We start from the raw sequence: 20,931 nt of genomic DNA on the forward strand, positions 1-20,931 counted from the left end.
CTCAGTTTACTCAGAATGGGAGAAAACAAAATGATCTGATAGATATGGGAAACAAATGATATAATGTAGTAACTGATATGATCAGGCGAAGAAATAAATACTGCAGCCACCTAAAATTAGCCCAGCTGGTGGGGTCAAAGTTGAAAAGTTTCGGCGGGAGTGACACGCGAAACTTTCACTGATCAAAGGGAAAGGAACCAACCCGAAGGTAAGGCGGAAATGTGTATTAAGAATCTATAGGTAAATTTAGATTTCCTGCTAAAATGGCATAAAACTTGGCGGAAAATGTTACGCTTCTTCAAATAGCTTGAGATAAATATAGGCGTCTGTTGCATTCCGTATGTCACTTTGATTTAAGACAGTTTGTTTTTACAAGGAGGTTAAACCTTGGTTTTTAACGTGAAGATGGTTAAGCTCTAGTTCTAGCTATAGCAAATAGGTTACTTTATGAAATGTATGAACCACTTATGTTGATGTTTTACGCCAAAGACCCTTCATACTGGTCAACATAAAATACACTATATTGTTGACATCTTTGGGACAAAAACGTTTTGGATTTCGATTATAGAAGCTAAGTAACCATCTTACGGAATATAATGTTAACTCAGTAAGTCAGTATGAAATTTAATGGTTCCTCAGTAACATAAGTCATGCCTTTTTTTTGTGAAGTCATTGTGACTTGTCCGTGCCGGCGGTGGTTAGTTTTTATAGCGTGTGCTGGTTAATAAGTGACGTTTACTCAACATCGCTCTTTGCCGTTTGGGCGTTTGATAACCTTAATGATGATTTATTCTAGACTGTTCAAGTTAATAAGTAACGTCAACTCAACATGGCGCCTACTCGTTGGGGGTTTGTGAGTGCAGGGAGAATCAGTAACGAGTTCAAGATCGCCCTGGACACTCTTCCACAGGACGAACATCAGGTAAAAAAAATTCAAAACATTAAATTTATTTTTGTAATCTAAACTGTGGACTTATTATTCAAACAACAACCGAGGCATCAGCATTGTTCTTTTTTTGCAGAATCACTAACGTTATGATGTAGGTTAATTTTTGAACGGATTTTAAAATAATTTTCGTGTGTGGGCTTCAAGATTCAGAAAAATGAAAAGAATGTGATATCATTACATTTCAGGAACCAAACCCTTAAGCACATTTGATCATCTCATTTCTCAGGAAAAGAGGAGCAAGGAAATGTATCAACCAGTTACTAAAACCTTCACTAAGTGTAGAACTAGCCTGTGGGGCTTTAATGGTTATGTGATTCCGACTCAAAGACTTAGAATTTCTTAAATTTCCTATTGTATATACAGGTTGTTGCTGTGGCCGCCAGAAGCCTTGAGAGTGCCCAGAAGTTTGCTAAAACTCACGACATCCCAAGAGCCTACGGATCATACGCAGAGCTAGCAGCACAGGACGACATAGGTAAAATATATAATAATTATAGAAATAAGGGTATAATACATTGTATATCTACAGATACTGATAAGATTGAGTACATGATTAAGTAAATTGAAGTACAGTTTCTCACCAATGTCGACTACAATGACGGTAGAGTCCATGTGTGGGCTTTCTTTTCTTTTATGATGTTTGTATAATTTTCGATCATTTGGATGTGAACAATATTACAGTTCTATGACCATGATATTTCTGAATTCATGTACCCAGATGCAGTGTACATCGGTTCCATCCATACCCAGCATGCACCGCTGACTACCATGATGCTCCAGGCGGGGAAGCCTGTCCTGTGTGAGAAGCCGATGTCCGTCAACTCCCGAGAGGCGCGGCAGATGATCGGTCTCGCCAAGGAGAAGAACCTCTTCTTTATGGAGGTGAGGCTTTTGTGACAACATTTATCAGAATTCTTTTCCTACATGACTTCTAATGTTAAGAAGAAATCAAAGATTTCATGCCTTTGTGAAACTTTTCCACAGAGGTATGAGCTTTTTTGAATTACTTGACATAATGATTCTGGCTATGCGAGTCTCCAGTTACATGTACATCATCTTCCGCCTCACATCCTACGGTCACTCTGCGATATTCAAATAACTATGGGCACATTAACCGGGCAGGACAGAAACAAAAATGCTGACCGAAAACAATTCCTTCACAGAACTTGGAGATGAGCAGGTGTAACGGCCATATCATACTATGTTCACATTACCACCAGGCACATTATTAAATGGCCAGAGGGACATTCTATTCTGTTACACAAGGATGTACATGACACATATGGTAGGGTTTGATGGCATGAAAAGTCTAGTCTTATAAAAAAGATCATGCTGAATAGTTAACCAGTTCATTTGTGATGAAATCTGTCTTTCTTCTATTGTTGGTACACGATACAAAAGTATGTGCTCTGCTTTTATATCGATATTGTTATTTTTGTTTTAACCATTAGGGTGTTTGGAGTCGTTTCTTCCCAGTCTACCTGAAGGCTCGTGAGATCATGGACTCTGGAGGGATCGGGGACGTGAAACTTGTCACAGCGTGTTTCGGGTTTCCTAAGGGCGACGAGCCAAGGATGAAGGAAAGGTTATGATTCTGCTCCTGACATGCTCTAATCACATGATCATGTTCAGCTTATCATGTACTGATCATGCTTTCATCACATGATCAGTCTCAATATTCAATTTAACTTTTTTCCAATTCTTCTGCCTGGTCAGGTTTTTGCAGTTAACAGCAGTATAAGAAGACCACTTAGAGAACCAATAAAATGTAGTCTATGTACACAGGTGGCGAGTATAATAGTTTAGACAGGATACTTAATGCTTGTGTCAATGGGAAAAATCATCTAAGAAACCACTAAAAAGTGGTCACATTGGCCTGGTGGTCCATATGTAGATGTGAATCACTTGAAAATGTACAGGTTTGACTGTGTATCAACAGCCAGGTGGTCCTTATGTAGAGGTGGTTTATTGAGAAAATCCATTAGTGATATGCCATAAGGCACTCCACTAGTCTTCCTGGATCCGGACTTCTAATTTGACAATTAATTAACAATAAATACAGTGGTCACTTGTACAGGTTTGACTGTATCTTTAGTTACTAAATCTATGTGTGATCTTGTTAGATCCCAGGCAGGAGGATCACTGTTGGATCTCGGCTTCTATCCGATCCAGTTTGCCAACTTCGTGTTTAAAGGGGAGGAACCAGAGGACATCACTGTTAGTGGACTTCTCACTGACCAGGGTGAGCTGTAATTAGCCTCCGTTGCAGACTCCTTCCGGCTGTTTTCTTTTTCAAGTTACAGTTTTGCTAATTACATTTTTTTTCTAATTGATGGCACGGCCAGCAGTAAGAAAAAGAATGTAATAGTAAAACTGTAACTTGAAAAAGAAAACAGCTGGAAGGAATCTGCAACGGAGGCTAAGCTGTAATATCATGTCTAGTTACATGAACCTTGATTCTAATGTTTGAGGCGATTAAGGCATAAGACTGGAAAACAGCTCTTTTTACCTTTCAGGCATTGTTTCCTGGCTGTTTTATATGGAAAGGGGGGTTCTTAGTTCTGTTGCGGGTTATGTCAGACTGAGTATGGTATTCAGGTTATGTAAGATCTAATGTCATACAGTTATAGTATTTTACATGTCACAGGCTGTATTTACAGAAGCAGAGAGCTTGACATTCATTGTGTTTAAAGATCACTCATTATTTTACAGAAGTGGACGAGACTGTGAGCATCATCCTGAAGTACAGCGGTAACAGGATGGCGACCCTGGTCTGCTGCATGTCCTCACTGTTAGCTAACGAGGCTTATGTGTACGGGACCAAGGGGACTCTCAAGGTGGGTGCAAGATATTCCTTGTAAACACATTAACAGACTCAATGGACTTGAAGAAAGTGAGTCATACTACACATAGTCAAGTAATCCACATTGTAACGTACCACTAAAAAGTTAGCCTCCTTTGCAGTCTCCTTCCGGCTGTATTCATTTTCTAAGTTCCAGTTTTACTATTACATTTTTTTCTTGTTGTTGGCCTGGAAGCTTCCCCGCCAGCAATTAGAAAAAAAATGTAATAAAACAATAACTTGAAAAAGAAAAACAGTCGGGAGGAGTCTGCAAGTGGTTATGTAGCTATAGGTGTGACTGTACTTTGGAAGGAGCTGCAAGGAGGGAAAATTTTCAATACTGTTCTCACAGAAACAACCAATTCCTTTTAAAAGAAGTGGTACAGGGGGCATAGTAGTTTATAATCAGTTTTCTTTGGGGCTAGGAATTTCACATAATCCAAAAACCATTTGTTTAACAAATGATAATATCCCATGGCCAGTGAAAACCAACTAATGGCAACAAAAACAAAATCTTCTTTATAAGTTTAACTATTAAGTAATGATCCTATAATTGTATGTAACATTTGTGTACAATGTAATTAATTTTGATATTTTTCAGATTCCATCGTTCTGGAGTCCCCAGGAACTGATCGCACCAGACAAGACCCACAAGTTCCCCCTCCCTCCACCAGGGAAACCCATCAACTATTTCAACGCTACGGGGTTCAGATTCGAGGCCATGGAGGTCAGGCGGTGCCTTCAGGAAGGTCAGATGACAGTTGACATTTTTCTACCAATTGAAAATAGATCTAGAGCATGAGTGCAATGCAAGGGAGGGAGATTGGAAGTTACAGATCAAACTGAAAAAGAAACAATGATTGCATTTGCATTTCATAAGTGACAACAGCCCACAGACCAAACAAAATCCACATGTACCTATAAACCCATGCAAGAACATGTACATGGACCAGTGTAGGTTACTACATGTAACTTGCATATCCATGGGGTATTAAAAGGTCTGAGTCCATTGTGGCGCTAAAATTAGGCCAGGCTAGCTGACATGAGATTGAGATTTTATTCTCGGGAAAAGGCACTTTTAAAAGTAAAAAAACACCTATGTGCAAAAATGGGAACCTGACTTCAATTGTACTTGTGGAGGTAAAATATGGGGAACGAGAGAGATTGGCTTCCAATACCGACTGCCCTTAGACAGTCCCACTGCCCCTATACGGCCTCGAAGGCTATAGGACCTTTATCTCTACCTCTAAACACTCATTCAAACTAATCCATTTTTTCACAGGTTTGAAGGAGAGTCCCCTGATGACCCACGCCATGAGTCTACAGATAGCCGGTATCCTGGACCGGGCACGTAAGGTGGTCGGAGTGGTGTACGATCAGGACAAGGAGTGAACCACTAACTCAGCGGGGAGGTGAGGTGGTTTTTAACCAAGACCAGGACAAACCAGCAAAGCTGGGGATGTTTAAAGCACAGGACGGAAATGATTTCACTGGCTATTGTGAAAAGAAATTTATTTACTTAACACATGGTGTTTGACCAAGACAATAATAAACTACCTGCAAAGCTCATGAGGTTTTAGGCCCAGGGCAGGACAGAAATTTACTGGCAAAGACATTCATTCACATGAATTCACAGCACCTGGTGCTAAAGTATCTTCAAGTTGTCAGATACTTGTGTGCAAAGGAGGTTATGTCTGATACGCTGATTCAGTTTGACAAATAGGAAGTTCAACTGATCCGACTCCAAAAAGAGTATTGTTGCAAAGTTGAGCATGCTGTGAGCTGTTGTTTTAGGGTGTTTGAACCCTTTGTACAACCAAGCAAAGATATCATTTGAGAGAAGTGTCAGTGTGTCTTTAAATGCTTGTGTCATTAAGATATCACAAATCTTTCTGTTATCATGACCAAGATCAAGAATTATACAATTACCTCAAAATATTTAAAGTAACAAATGCAATTTCATGACATCTAGATCTCAATGTTCAAAGTTTGATGAACTGTAATAATCTACTATATGATATACATGTAAAATAATTACTGTCTGTTTGTGATAAAAAAATAAAAGTTTAAAGATCAGAAAATATGTACACTTCACTTATGATGTCTACTATGACAGGTTATACATGAATTTACATGTAGAATACTGCTGAAAGAAAAACTGGTAGTTGTAGCAAACATCTTATATAAGCTCTTTAAAACTGATAACTAATAGGCATTTATTTTCAAACTGGCTCAAAACTCCTACATTGCCCCCCTGACTTTACAGTAGAGATCATAGCTTTTTCTACATGTACATGTAGTACTGTTATACCACTGTGACAGTTAAAACACAGCAAATACTGAATTCATATTTTCCTGTAGTACAGACATGACATTGATAATTTCCTCAACTTTATAAGCCTGGAAAAGTTACTTTCTTTCTGTTAGTGGTCATTCCATACCAATTCCCAGCATCTATTAGTAGATGGTCCAAGTCACTTGCTTCATCTTGGAGTTGGGTCCACTCAACTCCTCCAGAGCCACTCTGGAACGGTCTGAAGGACAAAGGAAACAGCTGCAGTAAGTCTATGGTGATACATGTGTTTGGTTTCATAACTTTTGTAACAAAACTGCTTTAAATTGCACAACTATCGTAGGGTTTGTTCTTATAATGACAGTCCCTACCACAAATACATGACGAATATGTCTCCCTTGCATGACTACTGTGATACAGAATTGTTTCAGCCCCAAATTTGAAATGCAGCAAAAACCTTTTCCCTGACCTAGTACCATGAAAATCAAACCAACATGAAAGGAAATGAATATACTCAACAGAGATACAACTTCTTTCAAAAGAGCACAATCTAGTTTCTTCAGAATTCTATAGAAATAACAGTCCTGTAATCAGCAGTTTGAAAGACAGCTGCTAGGGTGACTTTTCTAACCTTGATGAGCACTTACAATTAAAGAGTTACAATAATTATTTCAGATCCAAACAATCAAGCAAATCCTGGTACAAAAAATATCAAAGGTTATAGAAGCTATTTCCCTCAACTTGTTGCACCAATCACTCTTCGACGAACATTACACAATGATGGGAAGAAACTCGGATTAAATTCTCTTCAGGATATGGCAGAAGCAGCACAAAACTGGGACCTTTGGAATAAGAAAGTTTGCCGCCAAGAGGATCTATTTAAGGTAAGGTAACTAAAGGTGTTTCACTGATTGCTTAGACGTACCGGTTAGTTTTGGGCAGCTGTGGAAGATGAGGATGGAGATGCGAGGACAGCTCTCCATGATCACCTCCACTGCATCGTCCGTCAGCAGCTGGCAACCGTCCATGTGCACTTCCTACAGGGGCAGGAAAAGGGGGATTTAGATGCATTGTACACAAGAATAGCTGACATGGTTCTTCTTTTGGAAAATGGATGAGAATCATAGGCATGGTCACCCATCTTTGACACTTAAGAAGGTGATTGAAGAGTATTTGGGTCTTCAAGACGATGAACTCCACGCTGCCATGTTCAACCAAGGAGGTCTATATAACCTCCTTGGTTCAACAGGGACCTGTGAAGATATTTGTGTCACCACACAGAGGATGAACTGAACTGTACACTCTTGACTCTATACAATATTCCCATTATGAAAACATAGAGAGGGAGAACACTCTGAAAAAATCAAGCTCACACTTGGCCCCATTTTTTTCATCTTGTTGCATTATCTCCTTGGAAGCTGAAATATTGGTGTTGGGAGCGGCTTGATAAGAACAATGCAGGATCTCTATAGCTAAGACTTGAAAAGTATTTGTTTTAAAATACAAATTTTCAACTATAGACGATGACTTCTTCACCCACCGTCAGACACTGTCTGCATTTTCCAGTAGCCAAGCTGATGACACCATCATCTGTGACCTGTATGGAGATACCGGTAGACCAGTACTAGTATATGGAATAGTCTGTTAATTATCTTTGCCATACTATGATACATAATGGCAAAGGCAATTAACACCTGCTTTCCACCATGCACTTGCTCCGTCCATTTCTTGGTGATACAACTATCATAAAAGGAAAAAACAACAGTTGCAGTGTACATGTGTGTGTGTGTGTGGAACACAATGTTCAAGTGCATGTAATACCAGGAAAATAGGGTGTCCTCTGCAAAAGGATTGGGTGTGACAGTCTTATTTCTTTGCTTTGCTAGTGTAGGGTGTCGAGAAGAGTCCCTGCTAGCTAATAGATTGGTCTAAACCTAACCTTAGTGTGTCCAAAGTTGATACTTCTCAGCATCCTGGAGTTCTGTCCCAGTGCCTCTAAGGACCGGTCTGTGATCTTGGCGCAGCCCCCGATGTTCAGGCACATCAGCTGGCGACAGTACTCCGACAGAGCAACGATGGCGTCGTCCGTTATCTCTATACATCTGCGAAGGTGCACCACCTGCAACAGGTGACACGACCGTACCAATGAGACGATTCCTGGGGATGGGGGGGAGAACATATAAAATGGTCTTAAATTCTCTTCTTTCTTTCAAAAATCTTATGCAGTAGTGGATGATATGTCAATCATTGTTTTGATTAAACACATTATAACCTAAACCAGACAAACATTAAAACTTCAAGTACTAAACATGTATACATAGAATTTCATGTCTTCATTACTTTGGAAAACCGATTGATCCTATAGCTGCCAGCAATAGCTTTTCCTTGACGTCATAGTGATAAAAATTTGAATCCCTCGGCGACCATGTTGGCAGGTAATTTGATCAAACGGCAGAATATCAGGCGTGGTTGAGAGACGTGTGTACTGTAATCTGAACATGGCGCAAATGACATCATAGGAAAAGCCTGTATTGAATATTGAGAAAAATCTGGATTCACAATTTTTAATTTGACATATTATATTGCAAGATGTTAACAGTATATATTGGTACACGTTTGTGGTTTATGAGTACTTTGTCTACTTGTCTTAGGGAAAAAAATCCCACATGAAAAGGAGTAAAACATTGGAGAACTACATTAGCCACTTGTATCTACTAGTACTGTGGAATGGGCTTTTACATGTAATTTACCCCCACCTGCAGTTGTGACCGTTGTTGTGTTCCCCTTCACAGCGTTCAGGTCAATCTTGCGGAGATTACGGCACACGGACAGCTGCTCCAGACTCAGGTCACTGACCTCACTCTCGCTCAGGTCCAACTCCCGCATCTTCTGGTGAACCACCTGTTAATATGTGTCAGATACATCATTAGAAAAACAGCAAAAAAGGTTACAAATGCTTCCGGAAAATATGTTATAGATACATGTGTACCTTTACAATGTATGTCATCAGCTACTCAATGTGCATATTAATGACAGCTTGTTTTTATCATTATCAAGATTATAGTATACTTAAACACATGTGTACCAGTACATGCTTGCCAGATAGCCATATACGTACATACTGTTCAAACTTGTACTAGTGACCACACTACATAAGGACATGTGACCACTTTTGGGTGGTTTTCCAATTGACAAATATTCCTGTCTTTTACTTAGTGACCACCTGTCCACCTGACTCAGGGGATCGACAAATGTTACATTCATCGATCCCTGAGTCAGGTATTCTTGGCAGTTTTTTTTTTCTGTTCAATTTTCTGAGCAACTGGCAAGAAGATGCCATTTTACTTCTAATGTTACTATTTTTAGATGACCTTGCCGATGTTGTCATCCTTGATGGTCCCCCTCTTGCTCATGAGATGGACCAGTTTGTCTTTGATGTTGGGAGGAAGGGTGTGGACATGGTTGGCATGGCAACTGAAGTTAGCCACCAATGACCGCAAAGACCTGATAGTGTCAGAGAAGAAGACAAATACTGTATATTGAAAACATTTTCAATCCCACATCTACAGACTTTTTCTGTTTCTGGTTTGAGTGATGCTTTTCTTAAATTTCTTTTACATATAGTTGGACGTCAGGTTATAGTACGGCTAATATGGTAAATATGTTCTCTTTGAACTCTCAATCATTTCTCTGAATATTTTCAACTTTTGTTGCAATTCTTGTTTTGTATTTTCATCTGTTTCCCAACAGTTGTCCTAGTCTGTGAAGACTGACTGACAGTAATATTACGTTTACGGTTAAGAAAGTCTAAAGCTAATTCGGATGCTAAATGTGATTGCTAACATCACAATAAAACAATAGTTTTGGTCGGAGACACAAGTCATGGACTGCCCTACAGGAAGGAACCATTAGAAAAGTTGAATCAATGTAAATCTAAACTTTGAGTGGGCGGGAATCCATGGATTCAAACATAAACATTAAAAACAAACGAATTCCATAATAATTTATTATTGAAACCGCTGCTGTAAAGACACCCCACAGAAGAGAGATTCCACGACTACCAAAGTGTCAAAGTCATTGAAAAAGTAAGCAGTTGTTTTATATTGTATTTGGAATTTTTTGATTGAGAAGATGAAGACGGAGAAAAAATAAGCTAAGTGTCTTAGTAAACTGATCAAATCAAATTAGTTGACGTTTATACAGCAACGGTTTTCTAAAGGGCGCGTTTGCTTAATTACACAAACATATCTACAAAAACAGCACGACAACGGTTCAAAAAGTATATTAGACATGTCCTGATCCGCAAGAATTCAGATGTCACAAGTTATGAAGACAGAAAATATGATATTTACCAGCTGAGCAACGATGTAACGGACGAATGATTGTTTACATGTGCCGCCATCTTGGAACTGTGGACAACATCATTACCACGATAGAGGGGGCATATCCATAAGAATTGCTTTACCAAATAACTCAATTTCTGCCAATTTTTCTTAAATAGCATCTAAAAGATATTTTAAAATCTTTGTTAATGTTTTATTAAAATGAAAAAAACTGTGCCCTTCTTATATGGCTAAAACCAAAAGTAGAAGACCCCATCATAAAATGACACATTCTACATTTCACCTTTGACCTATAGGTTGAATGAAAATCTTGCTCAGTGTAGTATGTGATTTTCGGAGTTCCCGTTTTCCGGTGTTTTTCACCAAATCTCCGGGGTTTCTTGCAGATATCAAGGTATGAGACATTTATTTATTCCCCTAGATTATTCCTAGATCTTTGTTTAGTTTCTTCCGATATTTAGAATGCTACGTTTTGTTTATAATAAGTCACAAACGTAGTCCGAATGTAGGAAAATATGCATGATTGGGCATATATTATACATGCACAGAGCGGTGACAAACGCGCTAAACAATAAAGGTTATGCACGAAAGGCAGGGTGCATTGTGATTCAAAGTAGGGCCAGCTGCAAATGTCATGATTTGTGGACTATAGCTTACCAGTACTAGTAACTCCTTGCCTTGCGGGAAATTTCTGAGGAGGAATAGACCAGAATTATGATACTAAAATCAAGGTACTTAGTAAACATTGTATATGCCCACGTGTATGATTTAAGGCCTTTCATGTTGCTGATTAAGATTATAGGTTTTACTCGGTAAGACATATTTATTCAGGAATGATTAGTAATCTTCGTAGCTAATTCACTGAAATAATACAGGTGGCTGCTTTATGTAAACAAGAAAACAGCTGTCGTGGGGCTACTTGTAGCAGCTTTAAGCTTAAACCCTACATGAAGTTACACGAGCTACGGCCGCGTGGCGCGTTGGATACACCCGATCCCTCGATCTCGGAAGTTAAGCAACGCGCGGTCCGGACAGTGCTTGGATGGGGGACCAACCAAGGACGTCCGGATTGCTGTAGCCTCACGAAGCTTTCCACGAAATCGTCTTCCGGGAGGGACGTAAAACGGGGGTCCCGTGCTCGAGGAGGTGCCTCGAACACGTTAAACAGCCTCATTACCCTACACATTGGGTACCTGCCTGTGGCACTGGCTGCAAATACACCTGATATTATTATCATTATTATTATTATTATTATAAAATACCTGTATTTATGAACGATGTAGGATTAGGATTGACATGCTGTTGTATGACCAAGGAGATAAAATGTATTTCAATATAACCTTCTTGATCATGATTATCATTATTAGACTAGTAATTTTTGTAGCTACTATGAAATTATGCACTAGCCAGGCATCTGCTTTTTGTCTCCATTCACACGGTGATTATCATAATTAGTCCTGTTTCTCTTGTAAAGACTCTGAGACAGAAATCAGTGTTTTCTTTTAACTAACATTTGTTGTTTCATTTTTAGTTTTCTGCATATTTACCTACCTTCATAGTTATCTTGAGTGTCTTTTTTTAAATAGTAAAAGAGAAATCACCCAAACATATGTTTAATTTCAGCATGGCTGAGAGGGATGTTTCAAGCTGTGCAATTAGTGCATACCAATCACCAATTTGCATAAATTAGACCATAATGAGCTATTATGTATGACCATCTGTTTCCTTGGTTTGGACGGTGCGCTTGTCACATTTTATCCTGCATAATCTACATGTACATCTTACGTGAATGTAATAAGTCTTGGTTCATTTTAATTTACATTGAAGCAATTCATAGTTTTTATTTGCAGCATTTTAGGGCCCTGATGGATAAAGAATTTGCCAGTGACAAGGTTTCAGCAAAATATTTTTACCTCCTTGGTTTCAAGAAGCAAATTTATCGCCCCAGATCTCGTAAATATTTAAATATAGTCATTGGGCTTACAATAAATTATTCATTCTTGCTGAATGCAGAGTGACAATTATTGTGAATATATGCACGAAATGGAACACAGGGTTTATCATTAGTCTTTATGGGATTAAGCTTTGGAATTAAATGAAGGAAGGAAGGAAGGGATTTTATAACTTACAGTATGTGGCAGCGACTGCCTTTCTCATATAGGACTGTTTAGCTCTAGTCAAAGCTGTAGGGCTGGTGTGAATTAGGATTTTAACATGGTCAGTACTGACCAATGCAGGCCATATACATATATATGTCACAGTAGAGATTGGAATCCAGTAGAGTCCGGAACTCTACTAGTAGAGATTGGAATTCCAATCTCTACTAGTAGAGACTGGAATTCCAATCTCTACTAGTAGAGTTCCGGATTCTACTAGTAGAGATTGGAATTCCAATCTCTACTAGGAGAGATTGGAATCGGGATCTGGATATTGGGATTCGATCAAAATGTTTTGGAGAATAGACTGAATCATTTAACACCTAAAATTGCAGCATAGCTAAGCCTACATTCACCATTACTATTTTAGGTGAATTATTTCATATTTTAGATATCTGATAACTTTGACATCAATTTTGGAACTGGCTTGGCAGGGGTGAATTAGCTCTTATATACCGAGTCACTAACGAACTGGAAAAACTGGTTGAGCATATTGAGTCACTAACCCATAATGGCCGTATGCAAATGTATCTGATTGACATATCAGTGACATTTACAAATAGCCATTGACTAAGGTTGGACCGGACGGCAATCCGCATGGTTACAATGTGTCTTGACAGAAGGTTTATTAGATATCTAAAACATACAGTATTTAACCTAAAATAGTAATGGTGAATTTCTAAGGCTAAATTTTAGGTGTGAAACGACTCAGTCCATTTTCCAAAACATTTTGATGCAATCCGAATTTCTTCTATCAGAATTGGAGATTGTCCTGGTAGAATTCCAATCTCTACCAGTAGAATCTGGAATTCTCCTAGTAGAGATTGGAATCCCAATATTCAGATCCCGATTCCAATCTCTACTAGTAGAGATTGGAATTCCAATCTCAACTAGTAGAATCCGGAACTCTACTAGTAGAGATTGGAATTCCAGTCTCTACTAGTAGAGATTGGAATTCCAATCTCTACTAGTAGAGTTCCGGACTCTACTGGATTCCAATCTCTACTGTGACATATACATGTAGTATCTATTACTGTATAAGATAAGCGTGTAATGATTGTTTCCAAGGAAGCGAGTGTAGGAGCCCTGTTAATGTTAGTAATTGAATTGCACTCAGACTAAGCTCCGTACTAAGTACCATATTAGATATGCAGCAAAATTATAGATTTTCTTCTCCGTATATCTCTACTGTCCACTGTGTTTAAATGTTTGCAACAATAATAACTACTTTCTTTCCTCAGAGTCTGTCAGAATGTCTGCAACAGTGACAGGAGTATGCGGCTTCTCGTGGGAGGTGACGATGTCCGTCCTCCCCAGACTGTACTTTGAAGAAGTCCAGTCCGAACTACGCAGGCGGAAAATTGCAGTGGGAAGGGAGAAGGTAGATATCTCTTACTGTTCTCAAATACAAACTACTTTATCAGCCCCTATCTCATTGGACCCATGGCACTTTGGCGACCTCGCTGCAACTGAGCGTTTGGAGTGCTAAAAGATTCATTGATAGAATATTTTACACTATGTGCACTTTGTGGTCTGTTTATTCTAGATATTATTATAAGTCATACTTGTACATTTTGCATGGTAATTTCCCATTTTAAAATCAATGGTAACACAAATGCAATTTAGGTTGTAGTGTCAGGTTACCAACGTGCTGCGGGTCCAATGAGAATTGAGATAGGGGCTTTAGACACACTAGCACTGGAGATAATTGTATATGAGTTATATGAACTATACTGTCTCTCTTTAGACACGTGTATACAAATGTATCATATAAAAAGCATCTCAATAATTCATCTCATGTACATTTTAGATTTATTACAGTATTAGTACAATTACCATACAAAGTAGCATTTGCTATATGCTGTATGCACCTGATGTAAATTAGCAAGGTATTTCTTTCATCATTAAAAAAAATGTATTTGCTAAAACAAGTTATCCTATCTTATCCAGGTGCTCCGACATTCTGAGCTCATCCACCTCCTGCATGAGATCATGGTGTGTGAGTACCAGCAGCTCCAGCAACATCTGAGGGGGAACACGGGCAGCGAACACTCGCCCCAAACAAGAACCCAAGATGGGGCGTCAGATGGACAAGGGGGTCAATATGCACCTGACCTCCGTGGAAATTGGTCAGGAATCCAAGGTTGTCATGGCAACACCTCACAGGGTGTTGGCCAGAATTCTTCAAACCAAGGAAGTTCCTCACCTAAAACTGCAACACAACAGAATCTCCAAGCACAGCGCACACAACATGAAGCAAGAAGTGCTTTGCAAGGGAACTTGCCCAGAATTCAAGGTTGCCATGGCAACTCTTCACAAAGTATTGTACAGAATTCTCCAAATCAAGGAATGTCACCTAAAACTGCAACACAACAGAATCTACAAGCACAGCGTAAACAACATGAAGCAAGAAGTGCTTTGCAAGGGAACTTGCCCAGAATCCAAGGTTGCCATGGCAACTCTTCACAAAGTATTGTACCGAATTCTCCAAATGAAGGAATGTCACCAAGGACAGGAACACAACAGAATCTCCAAGCACAGCGCAAACAACATGAAGCAAGAAGTGCTTTGCGAGGCAATATGTCAGGAATCCAAGGTTGCCATGACAACTCTTTGCTGGGGATTGTCCAGAATTCTACAAACCAAAGCGTATCACCGATAACAGCGACACAGCAGAATCTTCAAGCACAGCATGCTCAAACTGCAGCAAAATATACCTCCCCAGGGAATTTGCGAGGCATTCAAGGTAAAACACTACAAAGTGTTGCTCAGAATTCTCCAAACCAAGTTGTGCGAGGAACCTCACCTGTAACCACAACACAACAGAATCTCCGAGCGCAGTTTGCACAAAATGTAGCAAACCTAAAGAATAATTCACCCGGGAATTTGCAAGGAATCCAAGGTAACACATCACAAAGTGCCCAGAATTCTCCAAATCTACTCGTGCAAGGAAACTCGCCTATAACCCCAACGCAACAGAACCTCCAAGCACAATTTGCACAAAATGTAGCAAAGCTAAAAAATAATTTGCCAGGAATGATGCCAAGCAACATGGGTACACATATAGGTGGTCCAATAGGTGGAAATCCTCTAACGAGTGGCCAGCCCAACAGGTTACTGATGCAAGTCAGTCCCCAAACTCAGGTCACTTCTCAGGCTGTGCCTCCTCCACCTGCACAAATGATCAGAAATAGGCTGACAGGAATAACAAAATTCCCGAATACGCCTGTCGATCTCTTGCGGGGACAGGAAAATCCGGTTGTGAAAATTCCCTCTGGAATCTTTGGGAGTCAGCCAAGCCCCCAGCCGCCACGTTGTGGCCAAGTCCCAGTAGATCAGGTGACCTGGGCCAGAACGTTCAGCACCGCAATGCGGTCGCAACCCGAGGTTGTACTGACTAACACTCCTCAAGGTTTACAAAAGGGCGTGGTCAATAACGGTCTCCATAGCAGCACTGCACCGTCCCATTCCCAAGACGTCCCGGTAGATCAAGTGACCTGGGCACGATCGTTCAGCTCTGCGATGAGGTCGCAACCAAACATTGTATCCGCTCGTCATGGTTTACAAAGGGGCATGGTCACTAACGGTTGCCATAGCAGCACAGCACCGGGTGTGGTCTACAGTTCTCCAACCCAACCTCTGCAAGGAATGTCACCTAAAACAGCAACCCTACAACAGAATCTAGAACCACAACAAGCACAAACTTCAGCAGGACCAAACCAACTTGTGCAAGGCACCTCACCTAAGACAGCAACCATACAACAGAATCTGGAAACACAACATGCACAAACTTCAGCACGACCAGACCAACTTGTTCAAGGCACCTCCCCTAAGACAGCAACCATACAACAGAATCTTGAAGCACAACATGCACAAGCTTCAGCAGGACCAAACCAACTTGTTCAAGGCACCTCCCCTAAGACAGCAACCATACAACAGAATCTGGAAGCACAACATGCACAAACTTCAGCACGACCAGACCAACTTGTTCAAGGCACCTCCCCTAAGACAGCAACCATACAACAGAATCTTGAAGCACAACATGCACAAGCTTCAGCAGGACCAAACCAACTTGTTCAAGGCACCTCCCCTAAGACAGCAACCATACAACAGAATATGGAAGCACAACATGCACAAAGTGTAGCAAAAAATTCTCTACCAGGTACATGTACTAGAATGCCGGCAGATATTCACGGTGAGCAAGGAAATGTGTCCAAAAGCAATGTTCCTCACACATCTTTCCCTTTACTACCAGAAACCCTCCAGGCAACGATTATACAAGACAACGTGCACGGAAACACATCTCCGTACATGGTGGGGCAAGCCAATCTAATGTTAGAGCCTACAGAAGCTAGAACCAAGAAGCCCGATCATCAAAATATGCAAGAAATGTTGTCCGCAAACAATTCTAACAGCTTTCAAAGTGCAGCTACAAGTTTGGAGAGGGAAAAGGATGCACACACCAATACGAGACAAACTAACACTCACACACAAGCAAGTGTGGCAACACAACAAACGTTACCCACACTCAACCAACAATCTGCACCAGAGAACTCAGGCAAAACTTCATCTGACTCTGTGACACAACAATCGCAAGAACAAGACTGTACTCAATCTATTCAAGATAATGAAAGTTCAGTGCAAGAGCCCTGTGAGACCGAGAACTCAAACAACCCTCCTGGAAATGTGGTGGTGAAAATCGAACCAGATGATGACTATTGGACCGTTCCCTGTACGACAAGCTCCACTAACAATGACAACGATCATATTTCAGGCGTCCCATCTCTGCCAGTTGTCAAGACTGAAGAAGACGACAGTGTTGAGACTGGTTCCATCTTACCTCTAGATTATTCTGCAAGGAGTTCAGTGGAAGAAGAAAGCATGGTGGAAACTGAAGACAACACAGACTCGGAAGAATTAAGTGAAGAAAGGGTGGATCATGCAAATCCGGAGCGTTCTCAAGCCATGACTGCAACCCCAGTACAACAGGAAATGCCTCAAAGTCTTCTTATGATTCACACGGAGCAACACGATTCCACATCTGCAGCCACACCTTTGACAGGAGGGACGATGTTAACTTCGTCCCAAGATCTAGAGGACGGGCACTTTAGCCATGTCGGGTTTCTGAGTCCTGACTTCTCTTCTTACGTGACTACATTCAGGGAAACTAGAAAGCAGAATTCACAGAAGAGAAAAACAGTCCGAGCTCTTCTGGAGGACTTGAAGAAAGCCAAGCAGCTAAAGTCAGACGGATTGACAGATAAAGACGATCCCATGGGGATAGTGAGTGCCATGAAAGACTGGCGAGAAGGCAGGCGTCCCTCCCAGACCAGTAGAAGAGAGGATGAAGGTTCTTTTGCGCCACCAGGAGGGGAAGTTTTAGCCCAAAGATCTGGGAATGTCCAGGTTCAAGGGCAGGAAGGTCCCTCACCGCAGTTTTACTTGGCATCAGTGAGTAACTGTTTCATTATGCACACTTTAATAGATCCAGTGATATACAAACATGTACTGTACCCTTACTTGTGGTAATGTAGTCATATCAAAAGATATGTGTTTCTGCATGAAAAAAGACTGCACTTACTCATTTGGTAATTGTGCAATCAACAGTAACTTGAAAATCATTTGTTAAGACCTCAATTATAAAAGGTGTAAAAAGATAGATATAGAAACATATCTTTATCTTTGGTAGAGCTAACCTGTGTCACCGCGGTGGCACATTGGCACTGGGTCTTGGCCCAGAGCCCAGAAGACTCGTCCTGTTGACGTTGTACCCTTTACCTGAATTTCCGCCCTTCACTCAGCTGAAAATGAGTACCTAACTTCAGTTAGGGATGTCCCTAGGATGTTGAATGGAGGTCCTGTGTTTGAGGAGAGCACCGTCTCGAACACGTAAAAGAACCCACCACACTTATCGAAAAGAGTAGGGGTCCATCCCGGAGTGAGTGGATCTAATACATGTATATCTGTTCGGATGTACAAACCTATAGCTAAAGTGTGGTGGCAAGAGGTGGTTTACTGAGTATGTAAAACAAAAACAAACAAACAAACAAACAAGCCTCACGATCAAATCTACCTTTTTTCTCCCCAGACTGAATCTGACATGAAACTGCGGGCGCTGAGAGGCGTCGTCCACAAGTGCATGTTCTGTCCGTTCGAGACACGATTAAAGACAAACCTACAGTGCCACCTCCGGGACCATGCAGAGATCAACGTCTACAGGTGGATCTTTTTGTTTTAATTTTAAATATTTTTTTTTTAAATTTCATTTCACAAAATGAACAACACATAATAGAAAACAAGAGAAAAGCAAAGTACAGGAATATAACATAAGCCACGGATCCAAAACAATAAGTAAAGGGACAGAAATGAGCTATAAGTAATATCCATAAAAGTTATGATAACAGTATCATTGGCAAATAAATATAACAAAAGGTGGATCTTTTTTTATAGAACCGGCAGACTAAAGAATTATGGGAGAAGAACTAAGCTATGATAGTATGAGAGAGAGTGAGAGTGTGAGACTAAACAGTATGGATTTTTTGTTATTTACAAAAGGCTGGCTTCATGATATTTGCATACAAACTCAATATCATATCATTGTTTCAACACTTAAAGGCATCTTATTGTACAAATGTGTTTTCTTTAAACCAAAGACAGAACGTTACATCTTTTGAAAACTTGTGAAAATTTGAATAAATAGGGGATATGGATATTTGTGCATAGTGTGTATCTGCATACATATCTTAGGATTAAAACATTGCATCAATACGGTATATTTATATCAATACAGATGCGCCATGTGCAGCTTTTCCGCGGCCGCCAAGCAGACGTTAGACGACCACGTGGCGACACAGCACCACGAGGAGTTACCGTTTATGTGTGGTGTGTGCGGATACAGGACCGGTGTGAAGGAGAACCTCAGCACACACATGTGGGTCGTGCACAAGGCAGGGCAGAGCTTTCAGTGTTCGCTGTGTGAGTACAGCACCAGCTACAAGACTAGACTGGAGACCCACATGATCAACCACCATTTCTAAACCATTTGGCTACCAAGCACCTCGAGAAGATACCGGTAGCGTTTATGTGTGGTGTGTGCGGATACAGGATTGGAATGTAGAAGAACCTGAGCACACAAATGTGGGTCGTGCACAGAGCAAGGGTTTTTAAAATTGCTGACTTGAATACATCACCAGCTGCAAGACTAGACTGGAGACAAAAACAAGCACCATTTCTAAACTCCAGTTATGTTTGATATTAGTTAGATTATCCTGGTAAAGGGCTCTATTTGGAAAATTATCAACCAAAGCAGTGATGAAAATTATGTTAGGGTTTTCAGTGTTCAATAGGTGATTACAGCGCCAGCTGTAAAAGACTAGACCGGAGACCCACACGATTAACCTCCATTTCTAAACTCGTAGATATCTTATCTTATATATTTATTAAGTTAGATGTGATATGAAAAAAATGGAGAACATTCATTCTAATTATGTATAAGATATTTTAAGTTCCTTTCGTGAAAACATGTATCTTGTATATATGGGCATTTTGAACTCAATGTATAAGGTCTAAGTTAAATATAGTTCAGTTAAGGTTGTCCAGGCTTTTGAAACTAGGCCCCTCCATAGCCGTAGCATCAACTTTTTGTTAAGACGCTAGTTTAATTTAGGTTATTAGATTTGTCTTACTGTGGACTTGGGTTTACACCATAGTTATCTGTTACTGCTGACACTCTGTCACAATCCCATTATCTTCTCCAACAGACTGCATTACGTTTATGAAAGTTACGTCTAGGTAATGAGATCCACAGTACAGATGTTACTCATAGCAACTGGATAGATTTTGTGAACAAAATCTTGTAAACAAAATCCAAATCTATCTGTTGAAAAGATCTATTCAGTTGCATGAGTTAACTGTTACATGCCATTGTGTAATAGACTGCACTGTTTTTGTATCGTGTCATGTGGCTGAGATATGATGTCCTGTTGTTATTTATCATTTATTTATTTATTTATTGGTTCGACTGTTGTTCAGCAAGGGCTGCCCAACTACATGTAGCCTGTTGCTATTACAAAGGGCTAGCCCTGTTCTTTATTTTTGTACGATAATTATTTATAATATTGTACATGTACCAGAACTTCTTCTATAGTTGCTCAGAAATTAAACCCTTGGTTGGTGATAAGAGATATACCAGTCTTCTGAAGTTCCGATGGCATTTTTGTGTGCTCGGTATGCATCTGTGTGTCTGCGATCATTGACATCTTAGAATTGACATCAGTGAATAAGACTTTTTTTAAAACAGTCCTACATATTTGTGGAGTGAAAATTCAAGATGACAGTTCACTCAGTCT

General features: G+C 40.1%; 3 protein-coding genes across 4 annotated transcripts; 2 read left to right on the plus strand and 1 right to left on the minus strand.

Moving 5' to 3' along the window:
* Nucleotides 1–106: 106 nt before the first annotated feature.
* On the plus strand, nt 107–5,875 carry LOC136421926 (trans-1,2-dihydrobenzene-1,2-diol dehydrogenase-like). 2 transcript variants are annotated; one of them, XM_066409513.1, is made up of 9 exons: nt 107–208; nt 797–922; nt 1,313–1,424; nt 1,668–1,831; nt 2,401–2,534; nt 3,073–3,191; nt 3,662–3,786; nt 4,393–4,540; nt 5,074–5,875. In XM_066409513.1, the coding sequence occupies exons 2-9, from the start codon at nt 830–832 to the stop codon at nt 5,181–5,183; spliced, it is 1,005 nt and encodes a 334-aa protein (XP_066265610.1). In that variant the 5' UTR covers nt 107–208; nt 797–829; the 3' UTR covers nt 5,184–5,875. The 2 variants fall into 2 exon arrangements, with proteins under 2 accessions (XP_066265610.1, XP_066265609.1); XM_066409512.1 differs by having other exon boundaries at nt 115–208; nt 807–922.
* LOC136421930 (protein AMN1 homolog) lies at nt 5,277–10,492 on the minus strand. Its single transcript, XM_066409519.1, has 7 exons — nt 10,437–10,492; nt 9,456–9,588; nt 8,841–8,985; nt 8,024–8,241; nt 7,625–7,681; nt 7,010–7,121; nt 5,277–6,325 (listed from the first exon to the last, which is right to left on the minus strand). The coding sequence occupies exons 1-7, from the start codon at nt 10,484–10,486 to the stop codon at nt 6,249–6,251; spliced, it is 792 nt and encodes a 263-aa protein (XP_066265616.1). The 5' UTR covers nt 10,487–10,492; the 3' UTR covers nt 5,277–6,248.
* Nucleotides 10,493–10,723: 231 nt separating this feature from the next.
* On the plus strand, nt 10,724–20,768 carry LOC136421914 (uncharacterized). Its single transcript, XM_066409486.1, has 5 exons — nt 10,724–10,821; nt 13,825–13,964; nt 14,534–18,034; nt 18,672–18,802; nt 19,374–20,768. The coding sequence occupies exons 2-5, from the start codon at nt 13,836–13,838 to the stop codon at nt 19,618–19,620; spliced, it is 4,008 nt and encodes a 1,335-aa protein (XP_066265583.1). The 5' UTR covers nt 10,724–10,821; nt 13,825–13,835; the 3' UTR covers nt 19,621–20,768.
* Nucleotides 20,769–20,931: the final 163 nt, after the last annotated feature.

Source organism: Branchiostoma lanceolatum, chromosome 16 (genome assembly GCF_035083965.1).
Source record: "Branchiostoma lanceolatum isolate klBraLanc5 chromosome 16, klBraLanc5.hap2, whole genome shotgun sequence".
Lineage (NCBI taxonomy): Eukaryota > Metazoa > Chordata > Leptocardii > Amphioxiformes > Branchiostomatidae > Branchiostoma > Branchiostoma lanceolatum.